General features: G+C 46.6%; 1 protein-coding gene across 1 annotated transcript; it reads right to left on the reverse strand.

Moving 5' to 3' along the window:
• Positions 1 to 15,836: 15,836 nt before the first annotated feature.
• Positions 15,837 to 21,490, reverse strand: LOC117232205. Its single transcript, XM_033491420.1, has 2 exons — positions 19,404 to 21,490; positions 15,837 to 19,027 (listed from the first exon to the last, which is right to left on the reverse strand). Exon 2 carries the CDS (start codon positions 19,002 to 19,004, stop codon positions 17,664 to 17,666), a length of 1,341 nt encoding a protein of 446 aa, XP_033347311.1. The 5' UTR covers positions 19,005 to 19,027; positions 19,404 to 21,490; the 3' UTR covers positions 15,837 to 17,663.
• Positions 21,491 to 24,867: the final 3,377 nt, after the last annotated feature.

Raw genomic sequence — 24,867 nt, forward strand, 5'->3', positions numbered from 1 at the left:
AAACTGTCTATGGGGGGTGGCGAAGGGACGACAGCCACGCAAGAGAAACGATTTTTATGCTTCTTCGGAAACAAAAGTCTGCCGGCGCCAATCTTTCTCTTCTTCCCTCTTGGTTCCCTTTCTACGGCTTTGTTGTTCCCTTTCGTTGCCTGGTTCGGTTCACGAACGTCGTAACTTCTGGCATGGTGCCTCCGTCACGAAGATGAAAAAGGGGGTGCCGCGATCTAAAATGGTTCCCTTTGCCTTGTCGTGCATATGTCTCTCGGAAACGGGAAATATTGCAGTCGAGACCGATCTTGTCGCTATGCAACTATTCTCATAATCTTTCGCCTTCCCGATCCTCAGACTTCTCTACCAGTCCATTTTGAAATTTGCTGACAAATTTCACCCCTCGTCCCCCCGGTTTGTTCACTTGCAAATTTTCTGATATCGACCGCCAGAATATTCCCGTGAAATTCAAATTCAAGCTCGAGATTGACATTACAAAACACGGCGATTATTCGCTGGGACGACACGCTTCCAACAAACGAAACACGAAAACGCGGCGACATCAATTTCAACATTCGACGAAATATCCCGCGACAGGGCACCGCGGTTCCAGCGTAATGGAACACCGTGTATTTAGATTGCGCTCGGTAAATCGAGTTGCCGAGCAGGAGAGAGGGGCACGGACAGGAACCACGAGACCGAGGGACAGAGAAAGAGAGAGAGAACGGAGGGGTTGTTTTAACGAAATCGCCGTGATGCCATGCAAATGGCTCGGTAACAGCTTCCGCGGCTTCCTGTACCCGCCGCCGGACTGCACGCCGCGCCGGCTTAACTCGATTCCATACATATTTTAACACGGCCGAAACCGTAAGAAAATTGCGTGATATGCATAAACGACTTCGCAAACTAGGTTACTCCGTCGAGCGGGGCCGCCGTCGGCCAAAATCTTAGCCACGGAATGCTTCATCGATGATGTTTTACCAAAGATAATCCGGAATCAGGAGGAGACAAAGTATATAGAATCGTCGAATGGTTCTTGCTCTCCTGGATTTACATCTTCCAGTGTTCACCGGTGAAAAGCTGACAGGTCACATAATTTTGCCCGCACCACACAGTCAATGGAATTCTCGAAATGACAATATAAACGATGCAATACATAATAATGCTTTACAGAATCGATACCTTTACAATGTAAAGAGAGTCGGAACGGTGACAAGGAAAAATATTTAACAGTTTCCCTGGAATAGACGGGGCGAAACAAATAATCTCGTGGAATTTAATAAAAGTCAAATATCGTCAACCGCGATAGACCGCCTCCAATGAAATACAAATGGCGAAGGAAGAATTACAGCTACGGGCGATCGATCTTCGTGATTTGCATTCCCGTTCGAGGAACGAAAAACCTTCGTAGCGTCGAAGACCGGATCGACGCGGAGAACACGGTTCCAATCACTTCGACGTTTTGTTCCAAAGATAAGGAACGCTCTTTTTACTCGCCGGTACATGGTCTCCCGCGTGGTTTCGTGGGATAAATATCGGAGAAATTAAAGGAACGTGGAGAGCCGGCGGATAACAAACGCGAGCGAATCGCGCGCTACGTCGGCCGACGTGCAGCGTGCACGTTAAATTATCTATCGCGCAATTATTCATTTATGCTTATTCGCCTTGATACACCCGCGGATCTTGAATTATTACCGGCTTAACCGGACTTTTAATTCTAACGTATTACCATACTTATCGTAGCGTACGAGCGATTCGCTGCCCCGCGCCACGCTGCTGTCACGCGGCGTTTTTACTCGAAGAACGTCGCTTAAAATGCTTTGCTGGAAAACCTGTGGCATCGTACTGTACCAGATTTCTTCCGTTCTAAGTTCTCATACCAATCGTTCGAAATTTTTCCTGTAAAAATAAAATAATCGAGAGAACGAACATGAGAAAGAAAATAGTCGTTTCGTGTAAAAATTTTCGCATAAAATCGTTGCGGTTCGGAAAATCGAGGAAAAAGAGGAAAATATAGAGAACGGAAGCTCGGTGTACCGGAGATGAAACAAAAGGGGATGCTTCCAAGAATTCAGCAGCGGGAACTCGGCAACGAGAAGCTGTGTTGCTCTTCCAGGGAGCTTCAACGGTGCTTGGTTTGCGAGTAAGGCATATTTAGTACATAAATCAAAGCGCAAGTGGCCTTCGCTGGGGGCCATGAGTTTATATGCTAATATAAGGTAGAGCACACTGTACACCGGGACGCCATCTTGACCGCCCCCGAAACGTCTTGACGATTCACCCCGGAAGATATATTCGTAACGTTACAACGCGACGATTCTCACTCGTTTCATAAAAAAGGAAAGCGCGTATCTTTTTTTTTTTTATTCATTTTTACTAAAGCACAGAACCAGTTGCCACCAGAGATTCCTAAATTTTGTCTTCGCGAAACGGACATCACTCCATCATCTTTTATAGATCCTATATTCAAAGATTTATGAACAATACTCCAGATATTACACGTGCGCGACATTGTTATATAAAATCGTATTAAATCTCAGATATCGTATTGTTCGTCAGAACGTTGGTTTCGAGGAGTTAAGTTAAAAAAACTGTCCCACCGTTTCCGAGAGAAAATACGCCGCGCACCGAGTAAAAGCTAAGATCTAGAACGCCGGAAAGTTTATATGGAAATGGAAATCGTAGTGTACCGTATAGAGTACGCCATCTTGACCGCGATAGAGCGGACCCAGGGGGTTGGTCGGTGCTCGCGGGTAGATGAAAACGTTGGCAGAAATATTCTCCGCGCTCGAGATTACCAATATGCCCCCGACACGGCGAGTCCATTCCTTTTCGACGAACGGAAACGGAGTGAAGTTGCTGAAACCGATCGTGGCGAAACTTCTCGCTTCCGTGTACTCGCAGAACTCTTAGTCGCGTCCGTTCTCAAACTGGGAAACTTTCGAACGTTCTCGCCGAGTTTGGCGCCCGAGAGAAATCGATTACGTGTTGCATTTTCGTACGAACAGGCAGGAGCGGTAATTAAATGGTAGAAAAGACACGAGACGACTTGTCCCTCGATTTCTAAATAGCAAGGTCTCCCGAGTCTCTTTTCGAGATCGAACTTTAAACAGAATCTCGAGAGCAAGAAGCAGTTGCGGTTGAGGGGTTGTTATCGAGAGATCGCCGTTAAGACTGGAAGATCCGGGCGCGCTTTCTTCGCCAACCTTTCGTGGCGTTGTTACGGCAAACGTTTAATTAAACTTGTAAAGTTGCCGCGTTCCATGGCCGAGCCACGGAAGGGGGATTGGTGTTGTTATGCGCGGGGCGTGATCCAACCCCGTTTAGCCGTATCGCGGCGTCGTAAAGGCGACTGCCGCTTCGTGTTTCGTAATGCGGGCATCTTCGTACTCGTGTTACGAGAGTCGTTCCCTTATCTCCGCCCTGGCGAACGTGTCATCTGCTCGGAGACTCTATTCTCCGCGCACCTATGCCTCCGACCGAACCTGTTCTGTTAGTCCCGGCCCCTGCGAAACGAGCTTTCGTCGCGCCGTAAAAATACCTTGGTAAACGATCGGCTCGACCGTTCGTGTTGATAATTAAGTGCTTAGAAAATGACAAAGTTCGTCGTGATTACACGTTGTATCGCGTTTTCGTCGCGAAACAAGAATTCTTGGCCGGTGTTAAAATATAAAAGAGCGTCGACGGGAGTACCGAAGGATAGCTATTTCCATTTTTCATCAGACCGGCCGTAATACAGGCTGAAATAAGTCTGCTGGGGATGGTGGTGGTGAGGGGTGCCTGAAAAAGGCGGAACGGGTGTTGTATAAAACCGCTCGCGACATTACCTCCAATATTCGCAAAACGGATTCTCCGGCGGCAGCAGCCTCGCTGCCCCCCCTTCCTGACAAACCCCTTCCACGCAACCCCCAACCAACGGCTGGTAATGAGGTGGTTTCAATTCTGGCCTCGGGGAACAACCCGGCCCGGTGTGTAGGTACATCAGCTATTGCCATGTAAATGTCCGAGAGCGAGAGGGAACGAGCGGACGAGATTGATAGGAGGGACGAGACCTAGCTACCGATCCCGTGCTTTCCACTTTTTTCCTCCGAAAATTCCCAATGAATCGCCTCGATCGAGCTAACTTGCACGGCTACGGAATTAACAGAGAATTTAACGCCTGAGATTTTTAGGCGACTAGAACGTAGATACGTATAGACAAAATTGATGAACTTTTATAATGGGAGAGGAAATGGGCGATACATTTTTTGCGAGATGCATAGCGACAAGATTTCGTGCGAGCTACGAATGTTGCTACACGAAGTTCGAGCGAGTGAAGAAGGCTGGCCGACAAGCGCTTCCATTCAAGAAAGCTTCGAGAAACTACGACGTGGTCGCAAACACCAGCGTCGAGTTATCGCCGTGAAACGGAAACGCCGCTTTAAATCTTTTTCCCAGAGAGCAGTGAAAATTTGGTGGCACGAAATCACAGCCCAGTCTTCTGTTGGCCCCGATAACGATATAAAACAGTAGTCCACGTCCCGGTCCGCGACGAGCATTTTATATCATCGTCGACCGATGAGCGGGCAATATCTCAGCGTCTTGAAAACGGTCGCGAACTTTCCCGCTTCTCACCCCGTTAACATTGAGAGTTTCGCGTAGAAAGAAACTTGCAAGAACAAAGTGGCGAAAGAGGGACGACGGGAATGGCGAAACGAGGCTCGTGAAATAAAGTAGACAGTGTCACTCGGTATAGTTTTACGGATATATGCCCGCGGGGGTTGCCGAGGGGGTGGCACCCCCCAAAAATAAATCGCGAAGGCGCCGCTGCTCGTAATTTAAACTAGCGCAGTTTCGGTAACTAGTTCCTCTCCCCGTTCCGCTTGGACTTTCAACGACAAAGAAAACGATGGAACGATCGAAGGGTGAAATGTACGAAGGACAGAGAAAGGAAGAGAGGTAGAGGGAGTAGAGCAAAGTGGTGAAGGGTCAGAGAAGCGGAATAGGTGACGTCGTAACCGAGACGGCTGTAAAGCGATTCGCAGTAAACCGCGGAATGAGTTTATTGCGCTTATTGACCGAACCCACCAAGCAGAAGTGTTCGTGTTAAAATCGCTGTTGGAGGTTTTGCGCTAGCTCGTCGATGTTTGCAACGCTTTCTTCCCTTCAATATGGAAGTCCCTTTGGCGAACGGGACGCGTCGCCTCAGTTTGTCGGGAATATCTGATATTGCTAATTTCCAGCGAACGATAAATATTCATCGAACATGAATCAAAGGCAAATGTCGTACGTAACTTACTTGTTCAATATTTGAATCAATATCTTAAAGGCCGAAAATTTTCTGTAAGAGCTCAGACGATTATAAACTTTTAGTCGGAAGTTCCTAGTAAAAAAATACAATCATGGACTTGAATCAATGTGGATCCGAGGCAAAATTAATGTTTGTCAAATTGTTTCAAAGAAGTGAAATTCTACATGCAACTCTAAGCACATCTGAAGCAATTGGTACCGCTGCTTAATAGTTTAATCTACAGTTTCGTCACATTGTACAAGCCAGACCGATACGAATCTGGGAAATATTTGAGGATATCCTGTTGCCATTTGCTTCGTAATCGTCAGTGACGTATTACGTTCGATTCGTTGCTTGTTTTTCACTGGGAACCGCCTCTATTTCTTCAGCAAGCCACCGTCCCTTCCAAGGTCCATAGACGGCACAAATGGAATCGCGGGGAGCAGTATTTTTTCTTCCGGACGTTATCCGCGCTCTTGCGCGACGGCCTTTTAATTCGAGGCCTCTAACGAGTAGTAAATTTTCTGCAAAGGCAATACCGGTAAACGGGAGACTGCTCCTAACAGGACAGAACCACTTAGTTTTTTCCCCCTTTCCGGCCGGTCCCTTTCGCGCCCCCAACACCCACCAGTATTAAATACTAATTCCATTAAAACCGTAGAAGGGTTGCGCTCATATCTCTGACCCATATTTCATGCCGAAAGCTTTTCAATCTGAGAAAATACTTATGGATCCGGAGCGGACCCTCTGGGATCACGGGACGAAAAGTATGGAAGCGGGACCACGAGGAAGGATCGATAGTCGAAAGCTTTTGTTTGTCCATCGGGCCGTCGTCGGATCGTAAAAAAGAGAAATCAATTATCTTCTCCCTCTAGAAAAAAATCCCAAGCCTCTAACGTCTTCTCGTAACATCGATCGACGATATTTAAAAATTTTCATCAACCTGTCGCCTGTTTTCTTATTCGATAGCGAACCGTCCTCGTACGATCGCTATTAACATATTCCACGAGAGGAAATTAATTTACGATGCAGATACGACGGAACGTTCGTTCAGCGGTACGTTGCGGACGAACAAGATCGAACGATATCCGTAGCTCCGATTTCATTAAGTTTCTTCTTGGAAGGGTGGGTGTCGGCTAAAAAGACACGGTTTGGCGAGCGATCTCATCGACGAGCCGCGAGATCGCGCGAGAACTTCTTGCCGGCAGATAAACGCGAATGATTCGGCCTCGCGCTACCGATGCAATCACGTAGAAGGCCGCGATAACAGAGTTTCAATTACGGGCCATTCGCCTGTTCCCGCCTAATAGGCCGATCGACGATCGAAGATTAAAAGCCGATCGCGGGGGGATCGGCCTGTGTCGACCGATAATAATAATAGTGGCCGGGCGTCGGCAACTTCCCGCGGACACTTTCCAATTTCGTTTTCTTCTTTTTCCTCCTCTCTGTCTGTTCTTCTTCCTCCTCTTTGCTCGCATTCCTCGCGTCGCATCGTTCGAAGGAAAGAAAGGGAGGAAGAGGAAGGATAGAAAGAGGATCGGTAACCGGTGGCGAGAAAGTTTTGGTTCAATTACTTGGCCGGTGGCGTCGAGGCTATCGCGCGATAACTCAATCGACGGGCCAGATACATGGCTGCAATCGCTAAAAGGCCCTGCGCGCCTTCGATGACGATCGCTCGGACTGATCGTGAGAACGCGCCACGGGAACGATTCCACTTACGAGCTTCTTTACGAGCGCGTAATCGCTCGCTCTGGGAGCAGCTCGTAAATCCACCTCTTTCTTCGTGGAGAACTCGCCAAACGTACTGATTTCTTCATCTTTGATGGCCGATTTATTTGTAATTTGTTCGCTTGAGCATGTCTCTGGATCTTAGGAGAATGTCATCGAAAAATGCGATAATATGTCTAGGTATACTCAAAATCTCAACTACGATTTGCTATAATTTACACCGAACTTAAATAAATATTTATCAAAACGATAATAATAATAATAATAATCCTTTGGCACAGTAAAAGTAATTAACAATTAATAGGAAATGACGTATGGTGCGAGAATAAAGACGAGTTACTGACATGTTTCTTAAACACGAGCAGCAATTCGCAGAAGCAGTCGGGTAGATGGACGAGTGAATTGGCATGTTTGCAGATACGCTTGATAGAGCTAGCGAAGGCATAGTTAGTCAGAGTCTGTACAGAGATGCGTAGAATAATGCGATCTTTCTGAAACCTCTTAAACAACAGGAGAATCTGGGCAGTCTATGTATCTATTTACAGTTCTATAGACAAATGTAACGTCAGCTACCAATCTACGTTATTCCAATGTAAAAGATCCACGGGATATTAAGAACGGATCATAGTTATAGCATGTTACCTGAATAGGCTTACCAATTTTGCGGGAAACAAATTCTCAATGGAACCAGCATACGTCCAGGGGTGGAGATTCCAGATAAGCGAGCAGTAGTCGAGGTGGAAGAATCAAAACGGTATAGAGAATTCTAAATGTTATGCGATTCCTATAAATATGTGAAATATAAAAGTCGACGTAAATTTTCAATAAAGGTTTATCGGATAGAGTATAGAGGAACCGCGTAGCTCGATTTCTGCAGTGACTCAATAAGAACGACGATGGTCAGCGATTGGCCACGAATCAGTCGCGACGAATCGCACGACGAGCAAGAAGAATGATCGGACCGGACACGCACTCGAATATCGAGGAAATCCATGCAGATCGTTAACGACGGTCAACGACAGTCCAGAGAAACGAAGCGAACGTCCATCGAGTGGTAGAGCCATTGTGTTTCCAACCCCCTGAGACAACAGGGTTCGCACCCTATTGCTTCCGACACGGACGTCTCAATTAAATGTATACGAGGCAAGTGGGGTTGATAAAGCGTTCAGTCATAAATATGAATTATCCGCGGTAAACGCTCCCTCGAGTACGGCAGTCGGGGGTTCGAAGGAGACTGAAAGTCATCCGCGAATCTGTCCTAAGAATTTGTCAAAAGTTGTTGATTGATTGCAAAGAAAACATAGATGTCTGTGGAACTATTAAATTAGAAAATCTTCGGGAAATGAACATTTTTCGCCATGATACGATAAGATGTTCAAGGGCGGTAGAATAGATTTCAGGGGGATAGAAAGCGAACGGAAACTATGGGCGCGGATATCGATTCTTTCTTTCGTCCAATCGTTCTAATAGAAAAGTAATGTCACTCCCGCTCGCCGTGGCATCTCGAGGCTAATACGTCTTGCGGGCATGCAGGGGTGTTTATGAAGTATGGCGATGCGTTTTAGCAGATTGGTGACGATACTAGGGCGAGATCGTAATAACGCGAGCCGATCGAATGAATCGGCAAAGTTGCGCGAGCTTTCTATTTCAGACTGATAGATCGATGCTTTTATGAAATTGCGATAAAAAGCCAATTCATCTCGTATCTTGAAGAAAACTGTTCCGGAAGAAATTCGCATCTTTTACTTTCTATGAGTAACGCCATTTTTCTGTGATATACAGATTTTGAATTTTAAAGTTGCGAGGAAAGTTCGACGAAAGTTACAACTAAAGGTTTGAACATCGAAAGTGACTACATTATCCCTACAGTGTCCTTTCCTAGCGTGGCTCCGCGTAGAACGGAGGCAATTTAACTCCAACTAGCACCTGGAACGAGATCTAAATCACGTTATCCTTTAGCCAGTGCGAAATCTGCGTTCGGGAAGTTCGGCTACCGAAGTACCTGTCTCCTACTAGCAAGGTCAGGAAAGGGGCAAAAACGAGTTCTAGAGGGTGGCGGGTGGATACAATCCCGACTAGCTAACTCGCACGGTCGCTCGTCGTGTATCCAACAACCTACATCGGTGGTTTCCTTCCTGTGGAACGTTTGTCGGTACCCCGTGCGGAATAGAAGCGGCCACGACGATTCAGAGGAGTGTGACTCGACAAGTCCCAGGAAGCGTGTGCTTTGCTAACGATGACAAACTGCCCCGTTCTAAGACGCCATATTTATGCTAATCTAGCCGGGTAGACTCTGCCTCGAACCTACGAGCTTTCTCCCTTCCCTTTTATCCTCTCCACAAACGCTTGCTTACGCGTCCCTTGCCTCCACAAATTCTTTGATCGAATCGCGGAAATGGATCGTCCACTGTTCCCTTCCATTTTCCTACGAAATAGCTTTGTTCTAAAAATTCATCAGCTTCGTTGCGAACGCCGATATTTGTTAATCAACCCTCAAGAGAAACGACGAAGAAGTAGGAAGCAATACTATAACTAGAACCGACTGTTCTGCAAAGTTTAAGGAATGCTATCATCGATGAGAAATCGTTTTCAGAGAGTCGGTTATAAATTCTTTACGACGTATCTCGACCTCAGCGTGCTCGATAACTCCGTACCTATGTGATGCCAGAATCTAGGGGCCACACGTGCTGGTTGGAACGCGACAGGAACCATGCGTGTCTCGCGACTTCTTGTCTTGCCAACAGCGTGTTTTGCCTTTCTTTCCACCCTTCCTTCGATATTTCCCCGTTCTCTGGATCTAGCCGGGCCCCATCCCCCTGCACGCTCGCGGAGAATATGGATCGGCCCTGACAATATTGCCGCTGGAACCACCCCGTGTCTAGCGACATGATATACGCGGCCGCATTTCATATATTCCATTGTTTCCAAGTTTTCGGATCCATTTGTAAGATTAAATTTGTAATGCGGCCCACCACCCCGGACCCTGCCGCTTCGCCACCTCCTCGACGCCCATCCAGCTTTTCTGCGCGCACAACTAGAGAATCGACGCATATGGCCAACCGGCCAATTTCCATCAGGCGCTTCAATCGAAATTTGGATGCTGAAATTTTGCAGATTTTGTCATACTTTTGATGATCGCCAAAGAAAGAGGAAGAGAAAGAGAGAGAGAGAGCTTTGCTTGAATTAATCGTCGCTCAATCTAAACCACATAGCTTTCTGGTTTCAGTTTCAATAGAAACAGATCTGACATAAGCTCTGTACAGTTCGAATGAAACTTTGATCACTCCACTTTTCATCCATACGCGAAAGTATTCTCGAAGAACGAAAATGGAGCGCGAAAAGGGAAAATCGGAAACGGGATCTGGGCCAGAGCTACGCGGCATTCATTTCCATCGGCGGTTTTCGTTGCTTCTGGACGAAATCACGAACGTGGGCGCGAACATGCGCCCGAAACGTATGGTGCATAAGCTGTTCGCTTTAACCGGCCACTTTCAGATTGGATAGCGCGCTCCTCGGCATATGGATTCGTCGCGAATTGAGCCGCGGTTTTCATCGCGAAATGGGAATTTCATTTCTATCGGAACCCGACACCGGGGCGACTGCCAACAGAATCGAAACAACAATCCTTTTAATCCAGCAACCAAGCTTCGTTCCTTTTCCCACTCTGAATCCTGACCAAATTTTGCGAATCTTATTTTATATCCTCCTATATTTATTATCAAAGACAATGTGACTGTTCCACGATGCACAGAATAGAATATTCCTACACACTGTTGTAGCTCCCGTGTCAAATTCTCTCTAACAGTCAAATTCTCTCTAACACGTCAACGCGACAGAAAATACTCAGGGGGCGGGTCGCTTCTTCCGTTTCCGCAACGGAATCGGGCAGCAGCGCTCGAGTGAAGCAAACATGTTCAGGACGGTGCAAAGCACAGGTCGACCAGTCCACCTTCGCGCTGCCACACATGCGGCAGCCTTCCCAATTATACCGCGAGAGGTCCGCGAAACTTTCATAAATTTCGTCACAGAGCGAGCAAATGGCTTCCGGTCCAGCGGTCGGACATTGTCGATAACAGGCACGTCGCCAGGGGCGAATTCAATATCGCATTCGCACCGTTCTCGTCCAACTCCACCATTTCCAGTGCCTCTACCCTCCTTTCACCCTGGCGTTGTTCCATCCCCTCTGCGAGCGACGGTGTCCTCTCCTCCGCACTACCTCTACATCCCCCGTGCACCACCCCCTCCCCACTCCCTCCCACGCACCCCTCGCATTGTCCCTCGCATTGTTCCGAAAGTTTTCGCCGGAGCCGCGTAGTCACTGCGCCGCGCGCGATTACCATATGAATTAAAGTAATGTGATATACGATCACAGGGACTATCCGGCGGAGAGGCTCGAAGAAGACGCGCGGGGCCGCGCCGAGGAGGACAGCCTCGCACCAGAAGCTATCTGGAGACCGGCCCGATCGGAGCAGCCTGTCTCCTTCGATTGATCCACCAGATTCTTCTTACAAAAACAATTTATAGTATCGCTAAGAGCGATAACGATCCTCCAGCAGAGGAAGAATACGGTCGTGACAAGCGACAAATATTTTAATTTATATCAATTAAGCGGAGAAAAAAGACTTTCCATCGTGATATAATAATGAAATTAATTTAAGATATGGAATCGTTCGTATAGTTTCATAGAATAGTAATTCGTACATGTAATCTAGACAGAAATAAACGTGAAATATCTACATGACGATCGTCGTTCGAAGGTTAAAAGAAGCATTAATTCGATGGGATTTAGCGAATAAAATTTTACGATCTCCGATTGATACTTTCGAATGGATAGAACAAGCAGAGCTCTATAAGTAAGAGTCAAGGTCTCTGATCGTAGAGAAAATTAGTACAATGCAAGGGTAGAGACGATACTCTGCCTTCGGAATTCTAGAAGAATCGTCCGGCTATCAGGGAATCACGGTATCGCTCGCAATTCATTTAACCGGAGAAGAAGCTGTACGCGTGGCAGTCCCAGATGCATTCAGATAAGAAGCTCGACCCCAGGAAAATGGGTGGTTGGTTTAAAACAGCGACGGATCCCCTTGGTCGCGGTCTGGACCTTTACTAGGAACGATTTGAAAGCGGTTGCACAATAGCTATCGGTTCGACGGGGCGCGTAGCACGCGTCTCTGCTTTCTGGCCGACGCGATATCTCGATCGCAATAAATTCACATTAACCTATCTGCTGGTGTGGCCCTTGCCGCAGCTTTAATACATCCCATCGGGCGGTCCGCCCTCTATATCGGCCGCGGATCCGCGCCGTCATCGGCGCCGATTTTAATTTTTCAATTTTACGAACCCCATCGTCTTTTCTTGCCCTCTGCTTCTCGCCCATCTCTCTCCTTTCCTATTTCCTGCCTTCTTACTGATTTTGAAGCAGATGCAATCGTGATTCGATGATAATTGGATAGACCACGTATGAAATATTCCGTTTAACTCCTTTCGAGATAAAACGATTGAAAGAGAGGATGAAAAACATCTCGGTAAGTGATACAGGTATCGCGATTAAAAGCGTAAAAGCAAGTAAACAAGGGTTGGTTAAACGACTCGGTTCACAATGACCGGTGTAAGGCTCGAACATTAATTTCTAGTAATTATCAGAGGTGTAATTCACCCGGCGAGGGTCCCGGGTCGCGTCCGGGGTCGGCCAGTGCGTGTTAACGCCGTTGTTATGCCCCATTATATTGTCCTACCTACACGCCAGCCACAAAGGGGAAACGACAACTCTGCACAAACGACGAACAGAACAGATCTATTTTCAAAATTCTCACCCGCTGCTTTACGCTACTTGGTAGTAGGCAAAAATAATAAAAAGAGCCGATACGTTACAATTTTTTTCCAACGAATTTTCCTTTAAAAGCTACAAATATAAGTGTAAATGTAAGAACTACAAATTGTTCCGCTACGTAGCGATTCATCGATCCGCGAAATGTTTTTTGAGGCAGCGGAGAACTTTTTCAGCAACTTATCACGCGGCAAATCGGTTCGCGAAAGATGATTCATCGAGGCGTAAAGTTTAAAACTCGAGCAATTGTACGTCGGAACAATGGTGAACAGCGTCACCGCGTAACGAATCGCCGCGAAAATTGATAAAATATTATTAAACGCCACCCCGGGCCGCCGACCAAGAGATAGCATTACTAATTTATTTAAATGGACTTATCTTTCCGAAGCCCCGATAGGAATGTAAATTGAACCCCACTGAATCAAGGGAGTAATGGCACGAGTAAGATAAAGATATTTTATTGCTTTGCGGTCGGACATATTTAAGCAGGATGGAAAATCTTTTTTCCACCGTACAACCATCTCCTCTCCCTCTCTCTCTCTCTCTTTCTCTCATATGCTTCGATATCACAAAAAATCGTCCACCTTTTTTAACCATGTTAATTGAAAAAAAGATATTCTTCCTCAGAATTCACGAAAAAGTACCTTCTGAACTTTATCAATGCTCAAACGACTATCCAAACGTGTAACCTTGAACGTCAACACGAAACACCGCGGCGCACGAAGCACACAGTGACAAGGAACGGAAGCTGGTGAGGGCGCGATCGTGCGGCTGGACCATCCGCAGAGGGATGAAACAGGCCTGCGAGGGTGGAAGGGACAGGAGGGAAGAGAGCGTGTGAGCCAGGGGATGGGAGAAGGTGGTGAATCCTCTTCTACACCTTGATTTACTGTCGGCGATATTTTCTCGTCGGCGCTAGTTGGCGCCTACCGCACCACCGCACTCGACAATGGTGGCCGCTTGACATTTTGTTTCGAATTATTGCCCGCCTGGCCGGTCTTTTCTATTTCGGTCTCTACCGCACGACACCGCTGCGGTCTGCTTTTTTCCCAGACAGCTCTTTGTCGAGCCGCAAACTATGCGCGAACGGTGCGCAGTATCCGCTTCGAATTCGGCGGCTGTCCTTTCACCGCGGATTTACCATCTCCCGCGACAGGACAGAAGGATTCAGCGATACCGGCGATATGCTGGACGTGTGTTTATTCTCGTGGTTGAGAAATTCGGTAAATTTGACACGTTTCCGTATTTTATACTACAAGCGGATGTGTGTATTTCCATCGTAATTGCTTCTGGTATCGCGTGTGAAAAAGCTTAAAGGCGAAACGAAGCATATGTCCTAGAAAAGTGGCGTTGTGAAAATCGTTTAGCAACGTCTGATTGAGATCGATACGCCGAAACGGGGATCATCGTGAGACCGATGTAAGCTGCGTGTTCGCAGTCAAGTTACATAATCGCGACGAAACACCGTGGCTAATTGGGAATCGGGGTGTCCGACGGTATTGGGGCCCATCTTTCTACCAGCACTCGTATAAACTCTGACTTTCGGCCGTATACTTTTTTACAAAAATAAAATGCTTCTTCGATTACAGTATCTTACATAGAAGTTCAAATCTTCGAAGCAAGTCTCGTTTCTTAACGAATGCAATTGAAGATGAAATACGTAAAGGTGAGTCACGTCTTGCTCGATCCGTTCATGGGAACACAGAAGCGAAGATATCGAATGATCGACGTAGCGTATGTGGTCTCGCGTCGAAGACGTGACTCGTCTGGCGAGAATCGGCAAACCGAGAAGTTAATGTCTTGGAACGGACGCCATATTAGCATATCCGCGTCCAATCGTCGCCCACGTGGCAAGGGCGCCGTGGCAAATCAGCCCGGAGCTATGACATTGTCATTATTTCACTGACAGAACAAGCATGCGCGCGATTCTCCACGGTGAAGTATCGCTAACAAGGGTGGGAAGACCGATTGTCTGATCGGAACCAAGAGGGATGAATGGCTGCGATGCTCCTTTTAAATCGAACCACCGAGCATAATGGTCAGGATCTCTTTCAAATCCACTTCCACATCCATACCGCGATTCGTTTTTATTGAATCGTTGTGGTCGTCGATTGATACTTTCGTCAACGTTTCGTGACTGTAAGAGAACGATTCCTCGAATTCGGCATCGAGTCCGTAGAGATGGAAGGGCGACGATAATAAGACGAAAGCGTGGAAGAAACGGAAGCGTCGGGGATGGATTTGCTCGTTAAATGGAAGACAGGAGCAGGCCACGGTGGAAAGAGGATGATGGGAATTTCCGAGGGGGTTCTTCCTAGTTTTATAAGGGATATGACTGTTCCCGGAGCCCGTGGGCTGCTTCGTGTTATTTATCTTTATGGACCTCGGGCAGAGGGTAAGTACACTTATTCTCGGGGTAGGGGGTTAAGGGGCGAAGTTAAGCCGAAACGAGGGCGGTAAGAGATTGTTTGTTGTATTGGCTGCGGTTTCGACGGGCTTAACGTTACCCGTTTAGGGGATTTCTCTGTGGTTTTTCTCTCGAGAGGCTGATACCTCCCTGAATAGTCTTCAGGGAGTTTTCTAGCGTGGATGTTCGATTCAACAAGTCGATATTTGCGCAAGTCACTTTCGCTGGAATATTTGTCAGTATCCTCCTTTGTAATTGTAATTTTTACGATCGTTTCTAAGAAACGTTATACGAGTAAGGTTTCTTAGGAAACAACGATCGATACAACGACGTTCGAAAGTATCCGAGTAGGGAGAGATTTCAAGTGGTCAAAAATTAATCTATTGCCGTGTAATCGGCTTTTGGGCGGTGCAGGGACAACCGTACAAAAGAGAAACGAATTAAAAAAAGTAACTTTAATACCTCTGCCGAATGAGAGAGTTATTACCATGAGGAATTAAGGACAACGAATGAAATACGGTGTAGAATAACGTTAAACTTCTGCTATGAAACCATAGAATTTATAAGATGGAGGAGAGACGAAACGAAGAAGTGGATAAGGTTTAACATTCGCAGAGTTCTCTTCACGGATATTCTTTTTATTCATTAACAACGATTCCGAATACATACAGTGCTTATGTACAGAGTGATATTTACATTGAACCGATACAACGTGACACGTCGTGATAAATAATTCTTATAAAACAAAACAGAACGCCGATGATAATTTTACACCTGTATGAAGAGTCATTTACATCAGACTTACATCGTGCACATATATCTAGAACAACGTCGTATGGGCCGCAATATTCTAAGAAATCCGTGGATCCGATATAGAATCATTATTTGATAACGTCGAACTTCCACAGATACTATTCCATGAGTCGCTTTTACAGTATTAACGTCTCCTTTAGCGATCGAGGAAAGAACACCCTCATTTTTTTTTTCATTAAAATTGAAAAAAAATCTTCGAGGTCGAATATATATACACACTACTGCAATTATTGCTGTACAGAATACTGTAGCTTTTTATCATTCTTATCCTTAAAAAGATTTATTCGTTTGTATTGGCTCGAACCCCATCTGTTTCCTTATTTTATTTCACCTCTGTCCCGATGCTTTTGATAAATTCTTAATTATCAATGTGCTCGATAGGAAGGACCAAAGAGGGAAACATAACAGAAATACACAGGTGAGCGAATCACGATTCAGCAGAGCGATGAAATAAGCAAACATTAAGCCAGGAATGGAAGTGGCGATAAGTCAAGCAATTCCGGGCAATATTAAGCCACTCCGAGCGGCAGGTTAACCCTATGTTAAGCCGTACGTCGAGCAGGAGGGGATCATAGGGGCGGGTGAGGCACGGCGGGGGTGGAGCCGGGGATAGCTACGGAGGTCGCGTGTATTTAAAACGCGAATGCGCGCCAGCCGATTCACTGTTTGAAGTTAAATGGAGTGTAAATGGCAGATAACAAACCGGCACTGTTTCCGATTACGGCATTCATTGTTTCCTACCATTATGCGCGCTCCGCCGGTTTGTGTGTTAGCCGGGGTACGGTTTACGATCTATTTATTGCCGCGCCACCCCCGACACACAAATGAACGCGGCTTACGTCGCGTTCTGCCCCGCCAGAACACGCTCTCTGCCCCACCTGTGCTCCAACCCCCTCGACACACCTGCCTACCAGCCAACGTGAATCAAAACGTTCGGTTTTCCAGCTGGAAAAAAATATTGAGAATATTTTAAATCGCGAAAATTGTGACGGCGTAAAAGAAAATAATTGGGATTCAAGCAATACTCGAGCGATCTATCATACCCTTAAAACTAGGATAAAGTCCGATCAATCGACGATTAATCGCGATATTTACAAATTTCTCCTACCTAATATTGACTAAAGAGGGAATATCACCTTATCTCGCAAAGGTAAAATCTCTTAAGTTAATCGGTAAAGCTTCTAGCGATTAGTTCGTTATCATACACGTATACCATGTAAAATGTCGTAATCGATTAATCTCGTGAAGTACTTCAGTTGAAATGGACAAGTGCAAAAATCTCGTGAATATTTGGTTAACGAGGAGTTTATGGTAGAATAAGTGATCCTGTGTATCGAGCTACGTATGTTAGGAGATGATATCTTAAAAAACTGGAAGAACATTTATCTTCGTCCGATCGAATTTCAATTCTCATAGATGAATGATCAGAATGAAAACAGATTAAACGAGCCTTATAATAAAATAACAATAAAAAATAACACGCCTGAAACAAATTCTCTCACTTCTCCTTCCAAGTTCTCAAAGTCCTTAAAATTTAAACTCCATATCCTCCCCTTCGTAAAAGAAACATCTTAATTTTCAAACGAATAGCCACTGGTCAGTACCGTGTCTTCTGTCGACGATTTCCGTCGTCACTTGCTGTGAACAGTGGTGGCTCGTCTCTTCACTTCGACCTGATCCACGATCGCGTCGCTCTCCTTATCCTGATGCGCGGTCATGTGCCTAGTCAGATGGTGTCTTTCCCTAAAGCTCTCGTCGCAGACAGGGCACCTTAGTTTCTCCTCCCTTCGCCTTCTGGCAGCTTCACCGGAGTTTTCGTTCTTATGATGTGATCTCATGTGGTACACCAAGTCGGAGGTCATCCGAAATGATAGATTGCACTTGGCGCAAACATTTTGCGCGGGCAGAGTCAACGCGGCGAACGACGAGGGCAGAAGACCAGCCACCCCAGCGGCCGTCGCCAGAAATCTCGGTCTAGTCAACGCATCCGCCATCGGTGGAAACACGGAGATCGGATTGTATGACAAATTCGGATAAACTGGTGGTAGATCCGGTCGGAAGCTGGGTATCTTTGGACTGGGTACTTTGGGTGGCTGGGCAATCTGGGGTATCTTCAAATTCTCCAGTAGACCAGGTTGACTGCTCTCGGGACTGACCAGGAAAGGATAAGACATTTTCGTGGGAAACGGCGCGTACTTGTATCCAGTAGTAGCTGTCAGTGGTACCACTGGTGGACTGACGCTGCTCTGGTACCCGGTACGATCGTCTGGCGATATGGAGGATCTTGGCGAAGTCTGTCCATCGTCGTTGAAGCCGTTCCTTTGTGCTGTCAGATTCACCTTCGTAAACGCGCTTCGAGATTCTCCATGTCTGTCGGTCGGACAGGGTATAACTGTATCGTAAACCTTGTTGCAAGTCAGATTTGGCTCCACCGCATCCGGGCAAGTGGTTAACATCGACTGATGAGTAGCAAACGTAGGTGGACTGGGTGATTTCTGTAGACGGGTGCCAGAGACGTACCTCCGAGTGTCGGTATCAGGTGACAAACCTGGTAACGTCGGAGTCAGCGTTCTCGGAGATATATATGGAGGACTTAAAGAGTTCTCCGTGCACTGCATCATCCTCCTCCTATCGGAACCACCGGTGTCGTTGTCGTAGTTCTTGATCGTGAGATTCTGCGGCAGTCTATCCGAGTCCAAGATGTTCTCCGTTGATATTTCTTCGCGAATACGATCCTTCCTGCTCGACACCATCCTCATTTTCTCGCTCTGCCGACGAGCAAGGTTCTCGTCAGGCGCGACGAGGAACGCCACGTCGAAGGAACGCTTGCTAGCGCGCTGAAGAGGATACGAAGCGTCGGAGGTGACGTCGCTGATAGACGGAGGACTGGACGACGTCAACCCCGACGTGGCCGTCGTAGACGTCGCGGGGGCGGCACGGTCGATGCCACTCGTACGATCTTCCATTGTCATCCTGCTCGCTCCGGATGATCGACCTGTGACAATGACAGCCGATGGTCAATTTACCAAGCTCCGCGGAAATGATGGATGAGGCTCGCGCTTCTATACTCGAACACCAGGTGTTACGACCATGCTCAAACTGAGGGAAACTGGGTCAATGAAAATAGACAAGCGATTTCGTAGATGCGTTTGAACGAGTGGAAACGCGTAATCGAACGTCGGTGAAAATTGACAATATCATCTAAACGATTGGTAGCGCGAATAACAAAGACTTTCACGTAGAAATTACAAAGCAATTAAGTACACGAAATTAAGCGTAATAACAAAGTAATTCTCTAAAAACTACAATTTTCGTAGAGAAACGAAAGACCACTTAATTGCTTTATTTCAAGCATACAAAACTAAACTTACCGGACCACGCGTCCAACAGAGAATTCTTCCTCCGGCAATCACCGTGTAACAGCCACGCTGCTCACCCCCTTCGGGTGTCAATCATCCTTGGTCTAAGACATCAGTTCACACAGTTTCCTTCCATCGGATAACAAACATGAAGTTAATCACAAGCGTCGGTGATAACACCGGCACAGATGAGCGATCCGATCGCAGTAACACCGAAGAAGAAACACAGAGAACGAGGACAAGGGTACAACGTGCATCGGCGGACCACGTTAAAATGAGGGAACCGGCCGCGCATCCCCTGTATTTAGGGGTAGAATCCCGCGGAGGGTAGCTCGGCGTGGCAGGTGGAGGCGCAACGAGGGTGGCACCGGCCAATGGCAACGTTCCCAGGGTTAGACGGGGGTGGAGCGTACGAACGGGGTGAACATATTCGGTCGTCGGGACGCGTCTGCTAGTCCCATCCAGACCACGCCTACATATTTCAGGTTCGACACATGTGCCCGGGATCGTCGTCGTCGTCGTCGTAGCCGTCCTCGTCGACTCTTTCCTCTTCTGCCCTCTCTCCACGTTGCGCAACGCGTTCCGCAGGATCCCGTTACCCCGTTAGCCCGAGATCTAAAGGGAATGGGGGTGATGGCGGGCCCGAGCGGGGCTGTAATTCAGCCTGACAAACGATCTTGAATATTTTTAACGCCCGCGCCAGCCTCGACTCCTTTTTTTATGGTCGATCTCCTGGATATTGGACGTTCGGCAGACTCGTCGAATCCGCTGATGGACCTCCACCGTGCCCGATTATCCCGCCAATGATCATTCGCCCCGACTTTTCGAGCATTCCCTCCAGCATTTTCTATTCGAGAGAAATCTTTTCTCCGATCTTTCTTTTCGTCTTTAACGTTTATAAGGTTGCATATAGATTCAACGACGTTGAAGAATCATTTCGATTTTAATTCTTTATTTTTGAAGTTCAGGACTATTCGTGGTTTAATAGTTGGTCATCTTACGAACATCTCGTTACCGAAGAGAAACGAGGTGCATTAAATTGACCGTAGCGGACAGAAGGTACCAGCAGAGCCACCAGAGATCATCATTTTACGGATTATCTTCTTGACGAATTCCTCCCATTTCTCGGCAGTTCGATAAATACCACGATCCCTCCAGGTGATATGCGGCTCTTACGAAAGCATTTCTACCCGATAATCACAATTTTTTATCATCTTTTCAACGCCATTGTTTTACCAACACCTCCATCGTGACAAAATTTCACTTAAAATTATTCGGCAAAGCTTGTTAATATTTGCAATATTTTTTCAGCGGATGTTAAAGCATAAAAATAGTAAAACGGAACGATACAAGTAAAGGAAGCAGAGTGAGACTGGAGTTCTATGCTTGAGCAATAATACCCGCTATCGCAAAAAAAAAAGGAAGTAAAAAGGCTGGCTAGCACGCGAAGCCAATAGGCGATCAATCATAAAACTGGTGATCTATTTTGCCCGGCATGTGAGAGCCGTCGAGTTCTTACGCTCACGATTCCCGGGATTCTGCGAACTCTGCGGGGAACGCCTAGAGGTTAAAGGACATTAACTTCTTGATTGAGTCGGCAAAAAGTTGTAATGACCTTTCGATTGGACTGGCCGACCCCAGCGGAGATTCGCGGATCACGGAAGACGAAACGACCTGTATCTAAGTTTTTCCCAGCTTCCCTGTTTCGAAATTATTTACTACAACCAGATTAATAATTATTATACGACAAACCACCGTTATAAACATTTCTCCCGGTGTTGCTCCACACGAGTAAGAGAAAAGGAGAACTTTCTCGAAGCTGGAATAAATTGAATCATTCGACTATCAACGAAGCAGATGATGGCGAACGGTCCAAGCCGGGTTTAATCCTAATTCGTGGTCGTAAAGTCGACAGAGCCGTTTCGTCGACGTTATGTGTGACACGCGACTCGCTGCGGGACGTCTAGGAACGTTTCTATATCTTTCGCCAGCCATTCCTGGCTTATGAACCATATTTATTGCCGATCGTGGCATCCTGTCCCTGCGCGCTTCTGATGGCGATATACCAATCCCTAATACCACTTTATGCTTCTCCGCTGACGCTCCAACGACTATCCTTGCTACCTTTTCTCCACTGCCAGTCCTTTTTTTTTAAAAAAACGAACTAAAAAAAGAAAAACTTATTATTTTATCGAGAGGGATGAAGACTCGGATTCGTGAGAATCATCTAAGTGTAATTTCGCAGGCATCTGTCCTCGTTATCCTCCAAATCGGACAGAAAGGGCAACTTCGCGACGCCCAATTCGTCCGAGTTAAACGAGCAGAGGGTCGCTGGTCGACCGGCACGTGACTGACACGCGTGAACTGTTAACGCTGAATCGTAACAGGGAATGTTAACACTGACGTTGCTTCACCAAAGGGACACCTTGCAGAAAGCTTCCCACTCGCTCGTATGGCCCCCATTGCTGCATTGAATTATGCGAAAATTTCTAGAAGATTACTCGAATTAATTTTCAACTACATCGTCTAGTCTATATATGTCCGAAATCCAATGGGTGTTTAATTTATTCATTCCTTTTTAAGAGAAACGACTCGACGTGCTTCCGAGCAATATCTTGCGATACTTTCCAGTTGGCTGACGCTAACACGAGGACTGCTGAGTCTGTCCGGTGATAAATATGCAGCCGATGCAGTTGATGAGAGAAGGTCGTTTATCAATCACCCATTAACGCAGCCCCAGCACTCTGTGCAGCTTTACCGGCTCCGTCGAAAACCTGCTCGCTCCTGCCTCCATATTTCACGGAATCATCGTGATTCTCTTCCAGCGGGTTTCCCCGGGCGCAGTCGATTTTCCATTAAAAGCCGGCATCCACATTGGTCGCATACAAGCTCGCCGCGTTTCAAGGAAATATCCCATCGAGATACGTCCCTAGGCCAATCATACCTCTTCAGAAGCTTGCTAAAATCGTGACCTATAATCTGTGGAATTGCGTCCCATATACCACGAATGAATCGTGACTTAAATCGATCGAATAAAGATTAGTCGATCGAAGGATTTGCGAAAGTTTGAAAAATATTACAAAACCGCGGTATCCAGTCAAATTGGAAAGTCCAATTTCTGCATGTCTTCTGGCAATGAAAAGAAATAAATGAACAAACGATTTGTACAGCTCGAAAAAGCAGGGCAGTACATCTTGAGTCCTTGATAAATTGAATGTGTGATGAGGATCAGAGGATTCTCGAAAATAGCTGGCCGCGGTGTACGTCATCCGCGAAAGGGGAAGAGGTACGCAGCCCTGACGACGAGTACCAGAGATTTAGATTTTACGGCCGCTTGAGCAATTTCTTGACTTATAAGCGGAACCATGCATACCAAGTGAGCCATCAAATGTTTCTGACTGTCTTAATTCCTGGAATCACCCTACAAAAAGTGGCACAGCTTCATGACGAGCCAGCTTATTATCCAGACTCTTCGCAATCTCGCTTTATTGCTTGACATAATTGCCAATTATTTTTATATCCAAATATTATTTTCCTAGGAACTTTGTGATAACGTTCGCGGAAGTTACAAAGTTATATCCAATCAAACTTCCAAGTCGAATCTTCGCATTCAACCGTAGCGTTGTTTCAAACTGTGATCACTCGGCTCCGCAATACGGGGTTCCAAATAAACATCGATCAAAGCCCACCCGCAACATCTTTTGGCTAACACCAAAACTGCAACGACATTGATCCGTAGCTTCGAAATCTACCGCACCAACCGAACGTCTCCGACGAAATTCGAATTCACTTTGCGCGTTTACAGGATGGCGGAGAGAAGTTTGTCCTCCCTCCTTCTCTGCCGCTCTTGTTGATATCATCCGGAGACGATATCGACTTGCTCCGCAGTTGCTCGGGGAATTTAATTCTATTCGAAGTGCCACCTAAGATGCCACCTTCGCCTCTTATCTCTGTGCACACGGTGGGCTGCGCGTGGCGGTTGCTTATGTGTTACGTGAATACCTTACCTAAACGCCCGGCGAGGAAGCGTTTCTGCGTGCCGTTACCTACACGCCAAGCCCCCACAACCCTCGATAGAACCGTACCATCCCCATGTCGCGTTTCTACCACTGGCACACAGAGGGGGAGTCGACCGAGAGAAATTAATGCGACTTCCAACCGGGCGTTATCGGACGCCGCTATCTCGCGCCTCGCTCGCGGAAAACGTGAGTCGCCTAGGCGAGAAGTTTCAGAATTTAAGTGGCGAGGCGCCACGAAACGTACGCGACCCTCGGATTTCAGGATCGACCCGATCAGATGTAGGAATTCTATATAGGGGGTTCCTGATAACGGTGATTTAAAATCGAAGGATATCGAGAGCTTGTAAATCCCGACGATCCGATGTATACGAATTATGGTCTGGCGTGTGCAGGAAGCAACCAATCAAACGATACAAATTAATGGCACGCGTAAATATTCATGGGTCATTAATCATCGGCGTGACTGGCATCGACGCGCGAACGCGATGCTCTCTTAAGAGCGCACCCCTTAACGCCGATTTAATCACAATGAATAATCGTGTGGAAGCAGTTCCGTGTAATCCAACGTATCTCGAAGAATGATCTTCATTTTGTATACTTCTATTAAGAAAAATAGACGCGCGAGACAAAAGGGGTGGCGCAAAGCAACAAAGAATGCCTTATAGAACGCTGAAGATCGCGTAGATGCAATGCACAGGCGTCGCGACGGTCTTGTCGACGGCTTTACGATTATATTTGCCGAAATCTTGGAAGAGGGGTGACCGTTCCGCGTGCACGGGTTCGTGATTCCCCCATGGTCGTCGACGCAGGCCGAGCAGCGCCAGGGAACGAGGAGGGTTGGAGGTCGAGGAAGGTAGCTAGAGGCCTGGAGGAAGCTGGATAGAAGGGAGTTATTAGAATGGTCCGGAAAAGATGGCGCGGAGTCGCTCCGTATTTTTATACTGTATGGCCGCTGCTTTGCATAATCCCGCACTTAGCTCGCTCGTCCCGAGATGCCGACTCGCTATGCAGATCTGCTCCGCTCTCTGAAAACCCGAACCTACCGAGCGTTTCGTCGTTTCAGCGAATGATGGACGATGCGTAGACCCTGCGCTACCCTGCCGCGGACCCTCGAGTCTTCCCTCTGAAGAGAATCCGCTTCCTAAACCGACAACTGAGACGATATCGGTAACGTTGGCTGTAGAGCGGAGAGTGAAAGTCGAATTTTTAAATGAACGAAGATTTTGTAGCTTTCGAGGATATTCCTACGAGGAAAAGGATCGTTTGGGATGTAGTTAAAGACAAGAATGATGGAACGAAAATATTCTAAAATATCGAAGATCGATTTACAGATACCTATAGATTATCTGGTAATTAATAACGATAAACTTATATTTTACATTTCTATTTTCATCGCAGTTTTCTACTATCTAAATATCACGTATTGTTAAATTCTACGTCACCTAAACATTTTTTTC

The sequence above is a fragment of the Bombus vosnesenskii genome, unplaced genomic scaffold (genome assembly GCF_011952255.1).
Source record: "Bombus vosnesenskii isolate JDL3184/JDL3185 unplaced genomic scaffold, Bvos_JDL3184-5_v1.1 scf7180000013285, whole genome shotgun sequence".
Lineage (NCBI taxonomy): Eukaryota > Metazoa > Arthropoda > Insecta > Hymenoptera > Apidae > Bombus > Bombus vosnesenskii.